A 19,465-nucleotide genomic window follows, 5' to 3' on the forward strand; every position below is an offset into this window, starting at 1 on the left:
GTAGGCAGGAAGGGCTATATACATACAAAAGTATTAGCTATAACGTGTCCTTGCTGTCAGGCAGACAAAAATATAAGGATGGGCAAGTAGTCAGAATGATGCATTCTTTGATTCATCACTCTCAAGCGTCAAGGAAGACATGCTGCCATAACCACCATGCTTATACAAATCCATACTCCATAGCACATCTGGGCATCACAGTTTGGTATCATGCATGAAAAGCAACTCCAGTCTGACTCTCTGTACACCGAGCAAGATCATCATCCTCGACAAACTCGAAGCCCAACGCCCGCCAGTTCAACTCCTTGCGCCAGTGCAGACCATAGTATTTTCTGTTTGTTGCCGGATCGGCCGACTCCGACTCACCCATTTGCGCCTTCGATTCAGGCTCTTCAGGCTCGGTTTCAGGGCCATGACCAGGGTCAGGTTCACACGCTGGCGAGACAACAGGCTCCGAGGCTAGTCCTCCCGTAACCATCCGTCCCTTTCGAGGGAAGATCACCGCTCGGAAGCGCGAGAGGAGCATCCCCATGGAGCAACATAAGCACGGCTCGTGGGTGAGGTATACATCGAGGTCTGTGCAGAGGTAGCCGCCCTGCGCACGCGAACGGATACGCGGAGCAGCAACCGGAGCAACCGGGGGAGTGTTCGACGTCGTGGGAACAACAGGTGAGGCGGAGTTTGTCTTTAGAAGCTTTTCCGGGACGGGTGACGGTTCTTGTGAATCTGACCGGGTCGCGGAGGGCGACACGTCAGACTGGGAGAGAAAGTACGATTCCAAGGGACTGGGGTACGGTTCCGTATCTGAAGCTGCGCGGTCTTCTTCACGGCGTTTCTGAGCGATCATTTCCACGGCGCGCATCAGCGCGTGCAGTTCAGGCCCGCCTTCCAGGTCGGAGTTGTATGTCTGTGCTGCTGCAGATGAACCCGGTTCAATATTCAGCTCTGACGTAGAGAGCGCACCGGCTTCCCGACGAGAATATCGCGCGTCTCCTGCGACGGCAACGACGGCCTCTGTCCATCTCGTGCCATCCTCGTCGTCAGTAGTGTCGATGGAGGCGAGAATTTCGGGATCAACCACTACCGCTCCGATTCTGCGGCCTCGGCCGGATTTCTCTGCTTCCTCTGCGACTTTCTCGGCCAGCGCCAAGTAATATCCGGCTTCTGGTTGGATGGACTCGAGTGCGCGGTTTAGAATTTGCGGCGGCGGTGCTATCGTGGCTCGCGGGCGGCGGGGTTGTAGACAACGGGCCAGTATGTCGATGTCCATTTTTCGGCTTGTTTAGCATTCAAGGGCGGTTGAGTAGGGATCCTGATTGTGTGCAGGGAAATCGCAGGGGCGGCTTCAGGCTTATTTTCGGAAGAGGTCGAGGAGGTGGGAGCAAATGGAGCAAGTACTTTTTGGAGAGCATCAACTTCTGGGAGAGGAGGTGAGACCAGGACAAAGATTGTCTGCGGTGCGGATTCATTGTGCTGGACGGCTGAGCGCAGGGATTCTGGCAATTGGGAATGTTTGGCGAACCGTCGGAGATGGTTCACAGGGATAGTAGGGTCGCGAGGGAAAGCAGCATCAAGTGCTCTTTACAGCGATGTTAGCCACTCGCGATCTGTCCGCGCCTTTGGAGTAAATGACTTACTTGACCACTTTCGAGGCCAACTTCACGTTGACTTCTGCTACATATGCATCCTCTAAAGTCCGTTAGACAATAATTATACTTAGGAAAGGCCATCCCTCTGTGGCCGTCCAAAGTACATACCAAACTCTTCAGTCGTCTGTGTCTCCTGGACGGTCTTGATCGGCAATACATGTCCCTGAAGAGGCTCGATACTCCTCAGGATGTCCCGTACCTCCATTGACATCCGTCTCCGCTGCGAGGGATGAACACAGGACGTCGAGCGCTTCTATCTCGTAGTATGACGCTCTAGATCGCCGCGGCTCACGCGCAATTGATAGAACAATCCCAGCGCGATCTTGAAGTATCTACCTCTCGTATAGCAATCGCCGACCCATTATGACTTCATGGTTTGGCTGACAGTCAGTGGAGCTGCGGCTTTTCCATGGATACGCATTTATCCAGGCCGTAACCTTGAGCCCTAAGCCCTAAGCCCTGCGCCCTACGCCGCGCGCCCTAAGCCCTGCTGTAACCGGACCGGAGTTGATGCCTCAGGCAACAATGAATCTGTTGCCTAAGTTTTTCGCAACTGACCGCATAGAAAAAGTCTATGACATAATGCTACCAAAGTAGAAGAACGAATGTGAGACAAATATACGTAGGAGGCTTAAATTAGCTCGAAATGATAAAGGAGTATGATATCCCACACGCTAGTAACAATCGAACGCCCGAAAAATAGCGTGAAGCTGTACAGAGATCATGACCAGGTAGTCCGCAAGGTCGTAGAAGCATGAGAAGAAGAAGGTGATAACAAGGCCAAAGAAGGCTCCTAAGGCATTACACAGCACCAGAATGAGAAAAATGTCCCACATCGCCCGTTAATGCATAAGAAGATCAACTCCGTTCCCGCTTTAGATGTATGGTATGTAGAAATACAATACAATGATTGGAGATCTGAACGACCACCTATGGAAAGGAGAATAACAGCGCTGGAATCCAACTGACTGCTGCATCGGTGCAGTGAAAGTACTCAGCCTTCACGCAGGATTTCATACCCGTCGCACCTCTCGACGAGGCTTTGATAGTAATCCACCAGCACTTCAGGCTGGGGTACAATCCGCCACTCTACGCGGAATAAAAACTCTAACTCCAGAAGAGCCAACTCCGCCATGCTGATACCTCCCACGCGAGCATATGTCTTGTTAGTCCAGAAACTGTCACTGAGACCTTTACTGGCGACGGTCGCACTAGCAATAAGAAATCGGTGAATAGTCAGACTCGAGACGGTAAAGGCCGGATAGAGAGCGCAGAGCCGATCGATGTAGTATACCATGCTGAGCAAGATCGGAGGCGACAAGGTGGCGTGGGTTGTAAGCCGTTGAAGATAGTCTTGGACCGAAATTCGAGGTGGTGATCGAGAATGGAAACGCGTCAGGCGTCCGTTATTCAGCGGTATCTTGTCGTTGAAGCGAATCAGCTCCATCAGCATGCTAGAAATCAAAATGACGATGTCCCGCGGATCAGCCTGATCATAATTCTCCGGCAGATATTTCACGTCGGGCTTGGATGGCCGCAGTCGCTTGGACTGACTGCCTTCAAGGTCCAAGTCCCCAGAGCGTCCCGCAAGCGAGGCGTCCACGCCATGATCATTCGGGCTGTTACGCTTGTTGGACCCTGTACTGATGGGGGCGGGCATTGGAGGAGCCAAGTCAGGCGCAGTAGCGGGGGCAGGGGCCGGCGCCTCTGCCGGAGCTGGGGCCCACGCTGGTACTGGAGGAGCACCGACAGGCTCAGTATCCGTCAGACGATCAGAGGAATGCGGATTAACAGGCGTAGCGACCGCAGGAATAGGAGTGGCGGACGAACACGTGCTATTTCCGCCCCCAAGGGTGGTCAGCCCGGCGGACATGCGGCCGCGAGGGAGATCCCCTGAGGGCCCCGGAGGCGAAGCTTCAACCGTATGTCGTGTCAAGGCCGATCGAAGTTCCTCGATGGCCAAGCGGGAAGAACGCGGACTGTAGTGACTACTGGACGCAGGAGGCTGACGAGCAGGCTCATAATGATGATGACGAAGATTATGAGCTGCTGTTACGGCGGCGACGGCGGCTGTCGTGGATCGATGAGAAAAGGAGGGAGAGGGGTGAGAAGGATGAGGAAGCGTTGGAGGAGAAGAGGACGAAGGATGGAGGGCGGACGGAGACGGCGATGAGACTAGCATGATTATTTCCGCCCAACGAGACCACCACGTGGGCGGAAGATTGCACGACGTGCAACGGAGCTGGCAGACGCTGCGAAACCTTGTGCTGCTGCTGCTAGGGACGACGGCGTGCACAGACGCATCATGATTTGCAAAGATCAGACTCTTTTCAACAAAGAGACTGAAGTCTGAGGTGGAGGGTTTCTAAAAGGGCGGAAGATACGTCCTTGGAAACCCAAATAATAATGATGATGGGTTAGAGTTAAAGCGAGTCGTAGAAGTTTTTAAGGAAAAGGAGGGGAACACGGGACTCGGTTTCCAAGGCAAAAAAATTCTCAAACAAAAAGAGTAAAAAAAGCTTAAAAAATATATACATATATATATATTTATATGAAGCTCAGTCAGTTACAAAAATACGAAGACTATGGCCATCTCCCAGACACACAAACTCCTTCACACCCATCTCCAAGAAAACAAAGAATAAAGGAGTAGCCAAATTCTGCCCAATCGAAAGCAGCCTGGGAGCGCCTGGGCGGAAAGATTGGAGGCACTCTTCCAGTTCTTCTGGTTACCGCTTGTTACAAAAATCGGCACCGTCAGCCGGTCGAATACGTATTACCAGGGGTCCCACAGTTGGGGTGGTCGGATACTTCGTAGATTGATACTTTTATGGATTATTAAAGGTGTTGATGGCGCTGATTGCCGTCTTCTGACAGGCTTGACATGTCTCTGATCAGATTCTGAAGTCTTAATTAACTGCCCTGGATCTGATGTCTAGCGGTCAGGTTACCCTAACTCAGGTACCCTCTCTGGTGGGGGCTCTATAACAGGGTAGTTTAGAGGCACTTAGACAGTTTAGACCGGACGGACCTACGACAAAGTACCTGAAGACTCCTACTATCTACTACTCAGGCAGATAATGACAGGGCGTTCGTAGCTATTTGGTAGCCATGACCCCTATTATGCTTCACTTGGCTTCACTTGGAGATGGGAGATAGTTTCCTAGGTCACATGGATGGCCACAAATACTCTCGAGCTCCCAATCTCCGCACTCGGCGGTTCAAACCATGTAATGATCACATATGATTTGATCATGGCTGAGGATGAACTCCCTAGATAAAATCTTCGAACATATCTCCATATATACCTATTGAAAGAGCAAAGATCAAGAGCAGCATTGAAAAACTACAATCTTCTCCGTATGATAATTTGGGATGACCCTACTCCGTACATAAATTACAATGGATGCTCTGACTGGCACCTGATGTAACGTAATGCAATTTTCAGGTCCACTTTGATCCACTAGGTAAAAGGTAGGGCTAAATCAGTCCACAAAGGCCTGAGTCATGTGATGCTCCCTTAGTTACCTAATATTGTTTGAATATATATTACGTCATGTGATATTAAAGTCATGTGACATCACGTGCGGTGAGACCCTATTCCGCAAGCAGACGGCACTCTGGGATGCTAGAAAATACAGTAGTAGGATTGTAAAGGCACTACGTAGGTAGGTAAGTAACTACATAGATAAGGCCCATGATGTAGACCAAAGGAAAGTAATAAGAGTGCTGTCAGGCTGCTGTAAGAGCTGTAAGAGTGCTGTAAGTTGGTACTGGTACCCCATATTCCGATCAGTTACTCCGGACCGCCAAGCTCTCCCCGACTTCAGCGACATCAGTTTGCGAATGGTCTAGAAAGATTGTCCGTTGATGAGGGTTCACCTGTCATCGCAATTCAAGGCTCGTACATACATACTTATCCCTCTTTCCTCTGTTTCCTTTCTCTTTCTCTTTCGAAGCGAATTTTATTTGTTTCAATAGACTTCTTATTGATTCGGTTCATTTCATCGCATCTGGCTTTATCCTTATCAATTGGTAGCACACCGCATCAGACCCCTCCTGGACCTCCGCTCTCGGCTTCCGTCGCCTGTACTCCACATGAGCATGATATCGATCAAACATTGATTTTCAGATAGCAGCGCTCTTCGGCTTGTTGCATCGAGTCGGCCCCCGTCCCATTGTCGATTGTCGCCAAAGAAGTCAAACGGATTCGTCTGGCGGCGGCGGCGGCGGCGGCGGCGATCTAACCACTATGACGCGCACTTCTACACCTCCCACCCTACTCCAACTCCAAAGCGCAGACTCGGTATCATCTCAAGCTGCACTACTTCGCAGCCTGAAGAACGAAATAATTGGTCATGATCAGCGCAAAGAGATTTATGTCAAGCGGGGAATCATTCCGGTGCTCACCAAGGTTCTCACGTCACGGAAACTGAGCGGGAAAAGCGTTACGGCGACGGTTAAAGAATCGTCTGGTATCAAGTCGGAGGAAGACGATGCTTGTCTACAGGCGATCATCATCCTTGGTAGTTTGACTCAAGGTAAATTTCCAGTGATTCGTCCCAACATCGCCAGTAGTGGTCACCATTACTGAGATCCTAAATAAATCAGGCGGCCCAGCGTTCCTTGCGCCCATCCTCGCCAGCAATACACTTCCAACCCTCCTGTCATTTCTATCGTCTCCCAGCTGCCCTTCCTTCTTCCGCCTTCCCATTCTCCGAACGCTCAATAGCATTGCAGATCGACTACCATTGCAGAGTCAGCAGAAACTGAACAAGGATACTCGTTTGGCCGAACTGCTCTTTTCTAAGGAGCATGTGGGGTGCTTGGCTCAGATCATCGGGCAAGATTATGCATCTTATCAGGCACAGGCTTCCATTGAACTGGCTGCATCGTTGATTGGGAAGTTGTGCACCGAGGAGGCTCACAAGACTGTCCTGGCTGACTCGGGGGTGTTGGATGCTCTTGCTGTCAAGGTCGCCTCGTTTGTAGTCGCCCAGGGGTTCGTTCTGCCTGGCGCAGAAGAGCATGTCCAGGAGCCGGGCGCATTGGGATTCTTGCCCCTCCAGCACCTCCCAGTGCCAAGCTCGCTCCAATCCTTCGTGCGGTCACGGTGATTATCGAGCACTCCAAGTGGCGAGCCGAACATTTCCTTTCGTCGCCGGGTATTGTGACTGTTTTCCCCAAGCAGTTACCCGAATTCGCGCCCTCAGACATCAAAAAGGGCCCTGGGGGTCAACGTATTTCTCCGGTTCTGCCGTCCCCGACATGCCGGGATTAGCCCCTTGAGAGTCTGCTGCCATCGGTTCCATTATCTCCCTCGACGGCACCGGCGAATGCAGCCAATTTCCCACCTTTAGGTCACCAAGGGGCGCGCCGTCGCCCCAGCCACTCGTTCCCCACATCCTTCTCGCTTTTTGAGTCGACATCTTCCGACGACGATGAGAATTGCATCGTCCCCTGGCTGCTTTACATGGTTCGCGCGGAGAACGGCATGGTTCGCTTGATGGCAGCTCGCCTCGTCACGGTCCTTTTCCGTCTTGGCCTGGCGAAGAAACATCGCGTCTCCCTGCTTTCCTATCTGTTGATCCCGATCCTTATCCGAATGCTCGACAAAGACTATGAGATACCGGGCGATGACATTGTCGAGTACGGTGGCTTGATTCCCGCAACCGCGCGTGTTAAGGAGGAAGCCCCTGCAGTACTCGCAGCTCTGGTGATTGACGATCAGGAATTGCAAAAACACGCCGTCGATGGTGGCGCGATTAAGCGATTATCGCAATTACTGAAAGAGACCTACAATCCGATTCACGAGAATACCAAGCCAATGTGGCACCCAGACGCCGACGAATCTGCTCCAAATTCCGATACGCAGCCACTAGAATGTAGACTTGGACCACCCGGGTTCTCGCCAACTCATTGTCATGTCATGCGATATCGGGAGAATATTTTGAAGGCACTTGCAGCTCTTGTTCCTTTCAAGGATGAATATCGTAAGCTCGTGTGTGAGAATGGAGTGGTGCCATACATCATCGACTCTCTCAAGCCTTGCCCTAGCGAGCTGCCAGTGGACCCGTCGACTCTCAAGAACACTGCCACGGATGGCAATCCCACTCCGACTCTCTTGGCCGCTTGTGGTGCTGCGCGAATGCTTACTCGCTCTGTGAGCGTCTTGAGAACAAGTCTGATCGATGCTGGTGTTGCAGCTCCTCTTTTTGTTCTGATCCGTCATCCTGATATCGAAGTCCAAATTGCTGCGACGTCTGTAATCTGCAACCTGGCATTGGACTTCAGTCCCATGAAAGAGGTCAGTCTTTATCCCCTTTAGGGCTGACACTAGATTTCGACTTGCAACTGACCCAAGTAGGCAATTATCTCAGCGGATATTCTCCCGGTCCTATGCGAGCACGCGCACTCGCCGAACACAAAACTTCGTATCGAGTCATTGTGGGCACTGAAACATGTGTCCTATAATTCTGCCAACGATGTTAAGATCAAGATTATTGACGGCCTTGGGCCTGGGTGGATCAAGCAGATTATTACGCAGGACCCTACAAGTGCCCTTGCGAAACGGGGAATGGAAGGCGACGTGGACAGTAGTGCGGCGGCGGGTATGAGCCGAGCCAATTCGGCCGGGGAACAAGTCAACCTTTTGAATCCGGTTGAGGATTCGCAAAGCCGGGCGAAGATCTCAAAATGACGGACACTCTGCCTGCGTCCAAGATGAGCCTGGAGATGTTTCTGCCGGATGCGACCAGGCGGCGAAAGCTCGTGTTGAATGGAGATTTGGACCAGACCACACAGGCTCGACAGGATGATATCGCGGTGCAGGAGCAGACTTTCGACTTGCTGCGTAATCTTGTATGTGGGTCAGGAGCATCGGAGATGATTGACCACCTCTTCAAGGAGATTGGGCAGGACCTCATCCTCGACGCGCTGGCGGACAAGCTTCGACCTCGCACCATCAATCTCCCACACCGTCGGGAGTCCTCAGCAAGCCGTGCACTCAACGTTCCCACCGAGATCCTCGTCTCGGTCACATTTGTCATTATCCATCTTGCCGCGAGCCTTCCATGGCATCGACAAGTCCTGGTGTCGCACCCAACCCTTCTGCAACATCTCATGTGGTACTTTAACCACAGCCACCGAGACGTGCGTATCAACTGTGTCTGGGTAGTCATCAATCTGACATACGAAGACGACGCGAGCGACCACGATGGCTGTCGCGAGCGAGCCTTCAAGCTACGGTCCCTTGGGGTAATAGAGCGGTTGACAAGCCTCCTTGATGACCCTGACCTTGACGTGCGAGAACGCACAAAAACAGCAGAGCATTTGATCAGTTCTTTGACGCAATCATAGCGATTGTGTATTACTTGACTGTTTCGTTGCTACTGGTTTGCTGTAGCATGGGCATTACCAGGAGACTGGATACAGTGTCCTTGACATGGGTGGGTGTTGGAACGTTTGTATAAAATGCATCATCTACAAAATGTATTGTCCTCAACGCAGCTGTTTGACTTGAATATAATATGAAGTTATCACATATACCTCAGTCCTCTGTGCTTTCTAATAATGATGCTTGCGTGGCTTATCTTATCGGTCTGCGGTGGGGATTCAATGATCCAACGACGTCATATCACCAGTTGGCTGCGGTCTAAATAAAACCCCAGGAAGCCCATGTTCACTCCCTAAAGCTCTCTGCTTTACTCAGATAAAAACAGTCTCATAATATGGCACCAGTACCTGCATCAATTCTGCGTGCACTCTCCCTCCCGGATGCCTCGAAGGCCAGCCTCTCAACCGCAAACCTAGGCTCCGGCTTCACCAGCACGGGGGTAATTCGAGCCACCGTCCCCACCGCAGACGGGGCAGGCGAGAAAGAGCGCCGGTACTTCGTCAAGACGTCCGCAGACGGCCAAGCCGCAGAGGAGATGTTCCGCGGCGAGTACGAGTCTCTCAATGCCATCGCCGACTCAGTGCCTGGGTTCTGCCCTCGAGCACTAGCGTGGGGACCGCTGGAAGCGCAAGACAGCAAGGGCAAGAGCAAGGGCTTCTTTCTCGCGACCGAGTTCCTCGAATTAGGCGCTGGTGCCAGCGCCGGTGGCCGGCGGACAGGCGAGTCCCTCGCGCAGCGGTTGGGCAAGTTGCACTCTACGCCTGCGCCCGCGGATCCCGAGACGGGCAGGCGGCGGTTCGGTTCCCCGTAGCGACGTTCTGCGGGGACACGAAGCAGCCGAATCGATGGCGGGATTCATGGGCGGAGTTCTACGCGCAGGAGCGGCTGCTGACGGTGTTGGAGACGTCGGAGAAGCGGAATGGGAAGGATGCGGGCTTGCGGGAGATGGTGGAGCGGACGGTGGGCAGTGTTGTGCCGGCGTTGCTGGGGGATGGACATCTGGGTATGATCGGGAGGGGAAGGGGGAGGGATCACGCCGGTGGTGGTGCATGGGGATCTGTGGAGTGGGAATGCGGACCGGGGCGGATTGTGGGCAGTGGGCGTAAGGAGGACGAGGGGGTGGCGAGGTGGTGTATGATCCGTCGGCGTGCTATGCGCACAGCGAGTATGAGCTGGGGATCATGAAGATGTTTGGGGGTTTGGGTCGGCGTTCTTCGAGGCGTATCATCGCATCGTGCCCAAGACCGAGCCGGTGGAGGAGTATGAGGACCGCGTGAGGTTGTACGAGCTGTAAGAGTGCCTTGATTTGCATTGTTGGAGCTTTGGCTGACTTTGAAGGTATCATCACCTGAACCACCATGCCATCTTTGGGGCTGGATATCGATCGGGTGCGGTATCGATTATGCAGAAGCTGCTTAAGAAATACGGCGATAGTTGAGCGTTTGTCTCTATTACTTCTAGATTCTCGATGTATATATAGAGTAGAATTATCTGATAAGATTCATGATTTATCCATCAAGCATCTTAGACCTATCAATTTACCCGGCTTAATTATCTGCGAGGGCTTGATCTACTAATATTGGCCACTTATAAGATTTCACCTTTTGCAACGACGAATAGGACAAAATCTGGAGTAAATCTTGATATGCAACAGAATCTCGTTATGGCATCATATCTGAGTCAGCAGATCTCCATCAAGGAATCAACGAAATATAAAGCCTAACGCCGTCCCCTGTCCCCAAACCCTGCTACACGACTTCTGATTGATCTGGAAATACTAGGCGCTAGAAGTTCCTAAAACAGCTACGATGCCTTCCGTTCCAGACGCCGAGCTCTATCCCGAAGCCAGTGGACCAGCAAAAGCGCTGGTCGACAGGCATCAGGCGGAGCAGCCTTTGAAGCTCTATGCGGGGTGGTTTTGTCCGTAAGTTCTTTAAACCTTTTTATTTGCACTGTACAGAGCTGATCATCAGCAGGTTTGGTACGTACAAGCGTAAAATAAGTGACTTTTAAACTGCCAGCTAACCTTTGCAGTCCAACGTGTCTGGCTTGCTCTGGAAGAGAAGCAGATCCCTTACCAATACATCGAGGTCAATCCCTATCACAAGCCACAATCACTTTTGTCCCTGAACCCGCGGGGGTTAGTCCCCACTCTCGCTTGTCCCACGGGACAAGGTGACGGAAATGGCGTCAAGCTCAAGCCACTCTACGAGTCGAACATCATCCTGGAGTACCTCGAAGAAGCTTATCCCGACCATCAGCCGCGTCTGCTTCCTACAGACCCCTACGAGAAAGCCCGCGCGAAAATCTGGATGGATTTTGTAACGACCCGGGTGATCCCCGCGTTCCATCGCTTCCTGCAGTACCAGCCTCAGTCCCAGGACGAGGACGTGGCTGCTGAGACTGACAAGGTCCGCCAGGAGTTTCTGGACCGTTTGAAGGAGTGGACCAGGGAGATGCATCAAGAGGGGCCATTTTTCTTAGGGGATCAGATCTCACTGCCTGATCTTGTGCTGGGCCCGTGGGCCGTGCGGCTCTGGGTGTTTGATGAGTTCAAGACAGGCGGTCTTGGGATTCCTGCTGAGAGTCAGGGGAGAGCAGATGAAGCTGTCTGGCAGCGATGGAGGACATGGCTCCGTGCTGTAGAAGGCAGACGGAGTATAAGGGAGACAACTAGTGAGAAGGATCATTACCTCCCCATCTATCAACGCTACGCGGACAATACTGCCCAGAGTGAGTTGGCAAAGGCCACAAGAGCTGGAAGGGGAGTGCCATGATTCCAACCACTTGTGTATATACTTTATATGAATTCCCAACAGTTCAGATGACACAAATGCTCTCATATGTTCTCAGCAAGAAATTAGAAACAGATACCAGGATCCATCGGATCATAATAGTCTCGTCAATCTACCAGTTATTGAATATGCAAACAAATGCGGAATGAACATGTGACCCATATCACGTGACAATCCGCCAATCATGCGCAGCCAAAGATTCAATCGCATCCATTGCGCATCATCCTAGGTCCCGGTACATTTACCTATTTTTTACATTCTCTACCTGGCAAGACAAGAAGATTCTTCCGCCAGCAGCACAGGATGGCTTCGGAGAAGAAGGATGACCCGACACAGCCGGCTGGAACAGACCCGTCTCTGCCGGAACCCCCTGCCATCCATCCGTCCTTCATCCAGGTAGCCAAGCCTTATATCTTTGAACAGACAATTCAGAAATGCATCGCGGCCATGGGAGTCAATCCTCTGCGCGAGGAAGCTCTGCGCTTGCAGGGGGTGACATGGATCGACAACGTGCGCCGAGCGCTCTATCTGTACGTCTGAATGTTTGAATTATTGAACACCACTGAGCAAGAATCCTTGCTGACTCGACAGGCCTATTCGCACCTTCAACACTGCTGTGGTCTATTATCATAGATTTCGCCTTATCCACCCCGACACAGAGTACAATTATATGGTAGTCACACCATGCGTTATTCTGCATTGTAACTAAGCTGACTTGACTGCTCAGGATGCCGCTGCGGCTGCTCTATTCACGGCATGCAAGATTGAGGACACCCTTAAGAAGTCCCGGGAGATTGTATGCGCTGCGTACAACCTGAAGCTCCCTCCATCAGAGCACATGTCTCCTGACAACCCCGTGAGTTCCCGTCATCTCTCTGGCAACCAGGACCGACTGACATAGTTCTCATAAGGTTTTCGAAGCGCATGCTCGAGGTATCATCGGCCTCGAGAGGCTCATGCTTGAAGCGTCTGGCTTCGACTTCCGGACCCGTCACCCACAGAAGACTTTGATCAAACTAGCCAGACACTATGGCTTGTCGCCGCAATCCGAGGTCTCCAATCTCGCCTACCGCATCTCGCAGGATCTGTATCGAACCTTTGCCCCCATCAAGCAGACCACCTCCACCATGGCCTTTTGCTGTCTCGAACTCGCGGGCCGCCTGCTGGATCAGCGTCTGGAGCCCGTGGAGCAGGGGTCAGATTACGAGCAATGGCGAACGAGCCGCGAAGAAGTAATGGGTGGGTCTCCTGCCTTTTCTCAAAGTCCACAGACAACAACAAGTACTAAACAAAGACCAGAAACTCTCTTTGACCTGCTCGAGTTATACACACACAACCGCAGCTCGACCACCGTCGGCCCACACTTCCCACCTGATCGATTCCTCACAGTCCGCATTCCCCTGAACAAAGAAGCAGAGGCCCAGAAATTACGTCGGTACACGCACTGGGTCGAAGACAGCAGAGATTCCAAGCCTACCAATGGCGCGAGAGACGGCAGGGATCGCCACGCGCCAAAAGATAGAGAGAGAGAGAGAGACAGAGCAGCCGCGCCCGCGGTGCACCCACTCACCCCTGTCGCTGCCAACGGGGAGAGACCCAAGGCCGGGGAACGCGGTCGAGACGGGGCTGTGCGCTTCATGCTTGATTCGGAGCGCGCAGAGGCCGAGAAGGCGCGCGTCGCCGAGTACTTCAAGATCGAAATGGAGGAGTACGAGGTGGAGGAATGAATTGTCTTTGGACAGGAAATCACGAGACCACACTACATAAGCGACATACCCGCTACTGTTGGGCGCCCCTCGCAGGGGATCGACAGCTGGTTCGAGCCTTCTGGCAGCTGTACCGGTACTCTGGCCGCGATGGATCTGTTAGCCCGCCTGCCGCAAGATTCATGATTCCAGCGGAGCACAGCACGCTTGGTGTGAGAGCTTAACAGGACGCGGATATAGCTGCGCTCTGAATGCATAGCGTCATGCTTTGAGCGACGAGCCGGGCGCCGCTGTTGAGACCCCAGTGTCGAGGACCACCCAGATACTTCTTGACGATGTGTCTACCGACGGAACCTCGCAAGTGGTGCTTCAAGAGGCGTACGTCATATCACAATACAATCGCTACAGAATAATAGCTACCTGCTACCTTGCACATTCTGTTGCATTACATGTCAAACGACAAATCTTTTTTAGGTAGATAAGTACCTAAACACTCACGTGAAAGCTATATATGATGGGACTTCACACAGTGCATCGAGCGCTTACCCAATCCACCTCCAGGCGGAGCTAAGAGGATGTAAAGCAAAAAGAATATGAATCCAGGCTGACCAACATGTCTTTGCCCGGCTGAGTCAGGCACCCGACCGTCCTTTCCTAACTTGTATACACCAACAACCCAATGCGTTGACAAGAAATAACTGTGAGAAAATAGAAAGATTAAAAAGAAGATGCATAGAAGCCGAACATGTTCATCAAGGGCCCCAGGCACGAAAAAGGAGATGGTCATTAGCGAGTCATTTTCAATGGCGTTTCAACTCGCCGTTAAGGCAATCCAGTATCTGTATGATTGGTGAGCAGGTGGACCTTTGTCTCGAAAACAATTGAACATACCGTCTCAGAAACGGTTCCCTGGTTGTAGAGGTATTTGCCCAAACCGCGAACCACTTCGAACTGCTCCTCCACCGTGAGGCCGTTGATAGCAGCCTCGATGATATCCCCCACACTGGCCTTGTATACTGCAATGAAGCTGTGGTAATACATGTAGGCGAAGAAGCCCATGATGAACTGGCAGTCCATGCGGTCGGTGATACCACCGTGGCCCGGGATGGATTCACCGAAATCCTTGATCTTGAAGGTGCGCTTGAGGCCCGATGCGAAGAAGCCACCGAAAGGCGCAATGAGAGAGGCAAAGGTGGCAAACACCAGGATGTGGAACTGCATAGGCTCAACATAGAAGGTCTTGGCCAAGCCAGTCCATTCTGGGAGAGAATAGGGCTGAGGCACAAAGACAGGGTTGGGATTGCATTGAAGTCCAGTCAGGACGTTAGCTCCCAAGTCGTTGACCGGGCAGATGAAGTACTTGTAACGCATCAGGATGTTGGTCATAAAGTAACCGAAAATAATGGTGCAAATCCATGCTCCGAGGAAGCCCTCAACAGTCTTCTTGGGCGACAGCTGGATCAGCTGAGTCCGACCAAAAGTGATACCACATACGTAGGCGAAGATATCGTTTGTGATGACGAGAGAGGCCGGGAGGAAGAACCAGATCATGCCCTCGAAGACATTGTTCATGACAAAATGCGCTTGGAAGACGATCAGGTACAGTGCCATATGCGTCCAGGCAAACTGGGTGAATTGAAAACGGTAGTGACCTTTTTGCAGCGATGCGACGAAGAAGACGAATCCTGGAAGTAGGCAGTATCAGCGGCTGGTCCGATCTTGTAGAGTAAGCGATCAAACTCACCCATAACATAGAGCGTAAAGCTGATAAAACGATGGTGAGTTGCCAGAGGAAGCAATCCCTTCTCAACTAAGAGGATATGCTTGAAATAGTAGATCACACTTTCTCCATACAAAAAGTACATCGTGGTGGCCAGGAAATACCAGTTAAGTGACTTGGTAAAGCGGATGTTCTTCTCCCTGCTGGGTACATTTGCAATGGCAATGACTTCCTTGAACGAAATGATCTGGACTGCTGTGACGATGCCAATGATGTAAATGTGGCCCGAAAACATGGCAATGAAGAAGAGGGAAATCATCACAAACGTCCATATTGTCCGAGTGATGAAGGTCTGCTTCTTCTTCTCATATTCGGACAATTGAGGCTGTTCCTGTTTCTGTACGAGAATGTCAGCCTTCTATCGCCAAACGATCAAACCAATTGTCCTCTCTTAGGGCCTCACCTCTTCGGGTATCGTTGCGGGTTTGGAGACGTTGCCATTCTTCGACGGGCTCCCAGGGTCGGAGGCCACATCACTCGCATCTGAGATGCTCATCCGACGGTTTTCAGATCCGTTGCTTCCTCGGTGTTGAAACCGGACGTTCCGGCGTGACTTTGACATGGTCGAGCAAGGGTGTAAGGCAGCAGAGAAATGGAAGAAACCGCTTTCTCAGGGCGACTACGCGCGGGGAGCAGGCGAGACCGCGGGGAAATTTCAGGGAACCTGAGACTGGGGTCTGAAGAGACGAAATGGGGCCCGAACAAGGGTGAAAGATGGAGAATCGGGCCAAAAAAAGAATCCTTGGGGACACGGCAAGTGAGGATGATTATTGGGAGCGATCGTCGTGTTGATTACTAGTAAATTTTCATGTGAAGTAGGGACCGAAAGCGGTCGGGTAAAGGAGACGCGAGACGATGCAAGAAGAGCTCTATGGGAACCGCAGAGCGAAGAATTCCAGAACTAAATCGTCAACATTCAACCTGGGGATCATAAATCTGATGGCAGAAGGATGGTCAAGCGGAAGAGAACTGATTAAGAGAGTAAGATAAGAGAACAGGATGAAGATGAGGGCCAACTTCCCGTGACTCGGCACTACGTCAGGCCTTCGTTTTTCTTCCGTTGGTTCCTGGGGAAAACACAACTCTTTTAATTATTTTATTTTTTTTCCTTGGGTGACCAAATAAAACACAGCAAAACAAACATTTCGTGCTCTTTCTCAAGAATACTCGAGCAGATCATTTTGATTCATGGCGACCTCGCGTAGTGGGTTATGGAAGACAAGGACGATGACTTCTTCTCGGATGATGGCCTCGAGGATCTGCCTCCCAGTACATTATTGCAGCTTGAACAGAACGCGTATCTAGCTACACAGGCGCAACGACCGGCGCAATCAGAATCTTCTAATTACACTGCTCCTGCTCCTCATGCGCAAGTCAATCGACAGTTTCCGGTCGCAGAATCCCGATCAACACCTATCAATGCTACGTTGAAACCACCTGCGCGTCTACATACCGGTCTGACGAACGATTACGATTCTCTGGATGTGGGTGAATTGGATGCCGAAGTGCTCGATGATGATACTGGATTGCATGTTGCGCTGGATCAGCCGCCTGCTTCGGCAGGACAGGCTGTTCCTCTCCGCAACGAGTCCGCCTTAGAGCCTATGGACATTGAAGAAGGACTGGAGAACCCGTACCAAGCCAATTTCTACGAGTCTTACAATGAGATTGAGGAGAAGGTATCTGTTGTGGAAGCATCTACATGCCAGGCTTTTGGCTAATGGAACTTATAGTTGCGCATAGAAGATGAGCGACTCAAACAGATGACAGAAGAGCTGGCGGCCGCCAGATCGCTGGCCGAGACGAAAGCGGGAGAAATCGCCATCATCCGAGCAAACCAAGCGAAACTGGTCGAGAACTATGATCGACAACTGACTGCTCTGCGCAAGGCCATGGCGGAGGAGACAGCCAAGCATAAGGAGGAGGTAGAGGCAGCTCGAGCTGAAGGCAAACTGCTGGCCACAGAAAATGCGTTTCTCAAACAAGACCTGGCCGAGGAGACCATGCGGATCAACAATATGAAGGCAAAGAGCAGGGCGGAGGACAAAGCGCCGCCCGTAACGCCCAAGAAGACCAGAGTACTGCCTTTTCGCGATGGATTCGATGATGATGAAATCATGGCGATTTCGCCGAGCAAGTCCGTGAAATCCAAGCGGACGACCCCCACGGGACCTGGAAAGAAGAAAAGGAAGCTCGATCCGGGCAGCCCGACGCCTCTGCCGTTAAGTCAGCCGGCAGAGCTTGTAGCTGAGCCGCCTGAGGACTTATTGGGCGATGCGATGATGGATGATGTGATGGTCGATGAGCCAGTCACGCGCAAAGAGGACCGGAATGCAGAGCTCATGAAATCCATTCTCAACCACAAGACGTATCCCAACGAAGAATGCGATATCGAGGTATTATCGCAAATGGCATTTCCGTCGGAGCCGCGACGGAAGCTGTCTACGATCGTCCTAGAGGAGACGGCAAAATTACACTCGGGCAACTATGTGGTGGAATACGCGCAGGTCATTGCTTCGCTATGGTCCCGGACCCTAAAGGAGAAGTTCTTCAAGCCGGTGCCGATGTTCGTGGAGATTACCCACCACCTGTTAGCATTGGATGCACCGTCGTGTGTCCCGGACATGATCGACTATCTTGTACCAGTGCTACAAGAGTCGGGAGATATCAACGGAATTCCTCGTTTCAGAAACTCGCCCGTGTCGCGCCAGAACCTCGGCCAGGTACGGCAAACGCCGCTGTCCCAACTAGAAGCCCTTGTGGATTCGACCGAAGCGCTAAGCCTGTTATACCGCATGGCGTATCTGTGTATACACATGGAGCGGACGATGGAGAGGTTCTGGCGGCACATGCGTTACGACTTTGTCTTGATGATGCTGAATTGCTCACAACCTATTCGAGACATCACCTTAATGCTGAATCTGCTTTCAACGAGCATTCGAGCGGAGTCCTTTGGATCGGTCCAGGAGACCCAGCAAGATCAGCTTGCCAATGAGAATTACATTGTTGACCGTGTGGCCAACCTCTTGAGCGAGACACCACAGCCGGATGAAGGCCAGCCTCCTTATACAGCAGCAGACATCTGTGGCATGCGCTTGCAGGCAATGTACTTTCTCACATCGGTAGCTTTCAATCCGGTCGCACCGGCCAGTGAGCACGGGAGCTCCGTCATCGCACAGCACCCAACGGTGCTCGCGCGGATGATACGAGCCATGCATGACGAACTGGATGCGCTCTACACCTATCCGCCGGAGCGAGATCTCCATGCGACCATGGTCAACGGCCTCATGCGCTTGGTCTACGGAGTGATCCGTCGTCACAAGGACGTGGATCTGCAATCGAAATTGTGTCGAGTCGCTGGTGGGAAGCAAAAGTTTCTAGTGGTGTTGACACGGTTGGCGTTCAGCGAAGGACCGATACTTGAAGGCGGCATCGACGATGAGACGGTGGAGATGGCCCATGAGATCCTCGATGATGCAGTCACCCCTCAGGAAGCAGAAGCGCTCTTGGAGGCATTTCCAAGTGCAAAGCGAGATGATTGACATGACTTATGTGTATAATAATGGACGTGCATATGATATGAGGACGATAAATAATAAAATAATGCAAAGTATGCCTTGTGATGTGTAGGAGTTGCTGGGTACATACAGTAGTAGTAAATAGTCACAGGGAGAGAATCCCGAAGACCAACTGAAAAGCCACAGCAACATGGCTACAACTGCATGTAGATACAACATAGCAGACTATTGCATATGGAAGAGTTGTGGAATATTACTAAGGATTTACTAAACTGTAATACATCGACTATGGACGAAACAAAAGTATGACTCTCTTCTCCATACCCCGCGCAAGGCGAAGAAATGATGAAAAGAGAAAAGATGATCCCACAGAGTGGAAAGTGCCAAAGAATACGCCTGTCAATGACCCGAAGGCCGTTGAACGGATTGTTCCGCCGCGCTGTGCAATGCAGGGACCAATCCGTGGTGGACCGCCTTCTTGATCGCAGCCACCCAAACAAGGTAAGTATGAAGAAAAGAAAGAAGAAAAAGACCAAATGGTGAAGGGGCAGCGGCAATATATAGGTTGCTGTGGATCCAGTGCCCGACGCTAGTACTACGCGAGGTGTTTCCAGCCAATCG

General features: G+C 51.7%; 8 protein-coding genes across 8 annotated transcripts; 5 read left to right on the top strand and 3 right to left on the bottom strand.

Annotated features, from left to right (window-relative positions):
- Window positions 1-44: 44 nt before the first annotated feature.
- Window positions 45-2,023, bottom strand: P174DRAFT_441873 (putative tRNA-specific adenosine-34 deaminase subunit Tad3). The gene is made up of 4 exons (XM_024827439.1): window positions 1,758-2,023; window positions 1,638-1,689; window positions 1,246-1,579; window positions 45-1,177 (listed from the first exon to the last, which is right to left on the bottom strand). The coding sequence occupies exons 1-4, from the start codon at window positions 1,852-1,854 to the stop codon at window positions 209-211; spliced, it is 1,452 nt and encodes a 483-aa protein (XP_024683165.1). The 5' UTR covers window positions 1,855-2,023; the 3' UTR covers window positions 45-208.
- A 237-nt stretch (window positions 2,024-2,260) lies between these two features.
- On the bottom strand, window positions 2,261-4,225 carry phoB (regulatory cyclin phoB). The gene has a single exon (XM_024827440.1). It carries the CDS (start codon window positions 3,829-3,831, stop codon window positions 2,644-2,646), a length of 1,188 nt encoding a protein of 395 aa, XP_024683166.1. The 5' UTR covers window positions 3,832-4,225; the 3' UTR covers window positions 2,261-2,643.
- Window positions 4,226-5,501: 1,276 nt separating this feature from the next.
- On the top strand, window positions 5,502-9,178 carry P174DRAFT_441875 (armadillo repeat protein). Its single transcript, XM_024827441.1, has 7 exons — window positions 5,502-6,190; window positions 6,261-6,651; window positions 6,729-6,839; window positions 6,863-6,908; window positions 6,931-7,956; window positions 8,017-8,310; window positions 8,373-9,178. Exons 1-7 carry the CDS (start codon window positions 5,902-5,904, stop codon window positions 9,006-9,008), a joined length of 2,793 nt encoding a protein of 930 aa, XP_024683167.1. The 5' UTR covers window positions 5,502-5,901; the 3' UTR covers window positions 9,009-9,178.
- Window positions 9,179-9,219: 41 nt separating this feature from the next.
- On the top strand, window positions 9,220-10,483 carry P174DRAFT_451437 (putative fructosamine-3-kinase; the record flags this gene model as incomplete). Its single annotated transcript, XM_024829008.1, has 4 exons — window positions 9,220-9,737; window positions 9,782-10,177; window positions 10,233-10,335; window positions 10,384-10,483. The coding sequence occupies exons 1-4, from the start codon at window positions 9,380-9,382 to the stop codon at window positions 10,481-10,483; spliced, it is 957 nt and encodes a 318-aa protein (XP_024683168.1). The 5' UTR covers window positions 9,220-9,379.
- Window positions 10,484-10,853: 370 nt separating this feature from the next.
- Window positions 10,854-11,898, top strand: P174DRAFT_407305 (uncharacterized protein; the record flags this gene model as incomplete). The annotated part of the gene is made up of 3 exons (XM_024824133.1): window positions 10,854-10,969; window positions 11,022-11,026; window positions 11,080-11,898. 3 exons carry the CDS (start codon window positions 10,854-10,856, stop codon window positions 11,820-11,822), a joined length of 864 nt encoding a protein of 287 aa, XP_024683169.1. The 3' UTR covers window positions 11,823-11,898.
- A 245-nt stretch (window positions 11,899-12,143) lies between these two features.
- On the top strand, window positions 12,144-13,567 carry P174DRAFT_421109 (putative cyclin; the record flags this gene model as incomplete). Its single annotated transcript, XM_024824923.1, has 5 exons — window positions 12,144-12,370; window positions 12,432-12,513; window positions 12,568-12,696; window positions 12,752-13,079; window positions 13,140-13,567. 5 exons carry the CDS (start codon window positions 12,144-12,146, stop codon window positions 13,565-13,567), a joined length of 1,194 nt encoding a protein of 397 aa, XP_024683170.1.
- Window positions 13,568-14,246: 679 nt separating this feature from the next.
- cds1 (phosphatidate cytidylyltransferase) lies at window positions 14,247-16,293 on the bottom strand. The gene is made up of 4 exons (XM_024827442.1): window positions 15,730-16,293; window positions 15,291-15,663; window positions 14,438-15,231; window positions 14,247-14,385 (listed from the first exon to the last, which is right to left on the bottom strand). The coding sequence occupies exons 1-4, from the start codon at window positions 15,820-15,822 to the stop codon at window positions 14,347-14,349; spliced, it is 1,299 nt and encodes a 432-aa protein (XP_024683171.1). The 5' UTR covers window positions 15,823-16,293; the 3' UTR covers window positions 14,247-14,346.
- A 244-nt stretch (window positions 16,294-16,537) lies between these two features.
- Window positions 16,538-19,316, top strand: P174DRAFT_512711 (putative DNA repair protein Rad26; the record flags this gene model as incomplete). The annotated part of the gene is made up of 2 exons (XM_024831903.1): window positions 16,538-17,005; window positions 17,060-19,316. The coding sequence occupies 2 exons, from the start codon at window positions 16,538-16,540 to the stop codon at window positions 18,866-18,868; spliced, it is 2,277 nt and encodes a 758-aa protein (XP_024683172.1). The 3' UTR covers window positions 18,869-19,316.
- Window positions 19,317-19,465: the final 149 nt, after the last annotated feature.

This window comes from Aspergillus novofumigatus (genome assembly GCF_002847465.1).
Source record: "Aspergillus novofumigatus IBT 16806 chromosome Unknown P174scaffold_4, whole genome shotgun sequence".
NCBI lineage: Eukaryota > Fungi > Ascomycota > Eurotiomycetes > Eurotiales > Aspergillaceae > Aspergillus > Aspergillus novofumigatus.

Excerpts from the sequence above, each read along its gene's own strand:
- phoB (XM_024827440.1), bottom strand. The coding sequence starts at position 3,831 with ATGCTAGTCTCATCGCCGTCTCCGTCCGCCCTCCATCCTTCGTCCTCT.
- P174DRAFT_441873 (XM_024827439.1), bottom strand. The coding sequence starts at position 1,854 with ATGGAGGTACGGGACATCCTGAGGAGTATCGAGCCTCTTCAGGGACAT. Across the intron at positions 1,580-1,637 it reads TTGGCCTCGAAAGTGGTCAA|AGCACTTGATGCTGCTTTCC; the intron begins GTAAGTCATTTA and ends ATCGCTGTAAAG. Across the intron at positions 1,178-1,245 it reads CATCGACATACTGGCCCGTT|TCCATCCAACCAGAAGCCGG; the intron begins GTCTACAACCCC and ends CGCGCACTCGAG.
- cds1 (XM_024827442.1), bottom strand. The coding sequence starts at position 15,822 with ATGAGCATCTCAGATGCGAGTGATGTGGCCTCCGACCCTGGGAGCCCG. Across the intron at positions 15,664-15,729 it reads CCGCAACGATACCCGAAGAG|AAACAGGAACAGCCTCAATT; the intron begins GTGAGGCCCTAA and ends ATTCTCGTACAG. Across the intron at positions 14,386-14,437 it reads AGGGAACCGTTTCTGAGACG|ATACTGGATTGCCTTAACGG; the intron begins GTATGTTCAATT and ends CCAATCATACAG.
- P174DRAFT_441875 (XM_024827441.1), top strand. The coding sequence starts at position 5,902 with ATGACGCGCACTTCTACACCTCCCACCCTACTCCAACTCCAAAGCGCA. Across the intron at positions 6,652-6,728 it reads TCGTTTGTAGTCGCCCAGGG|TGCCAAGCTCGCTCCAATCC; the intron begins GTTCGTTCTGCC and ends AGCACCTCCCAG. Across the intron at positions 8,311-8,372 it reads AAGTCAACCTTTTGAATCCG|ATGAGCCTGGAGATGTTTCT; the intron begins GTTGAGGATTCG and ends CCTGCGTCCAAG.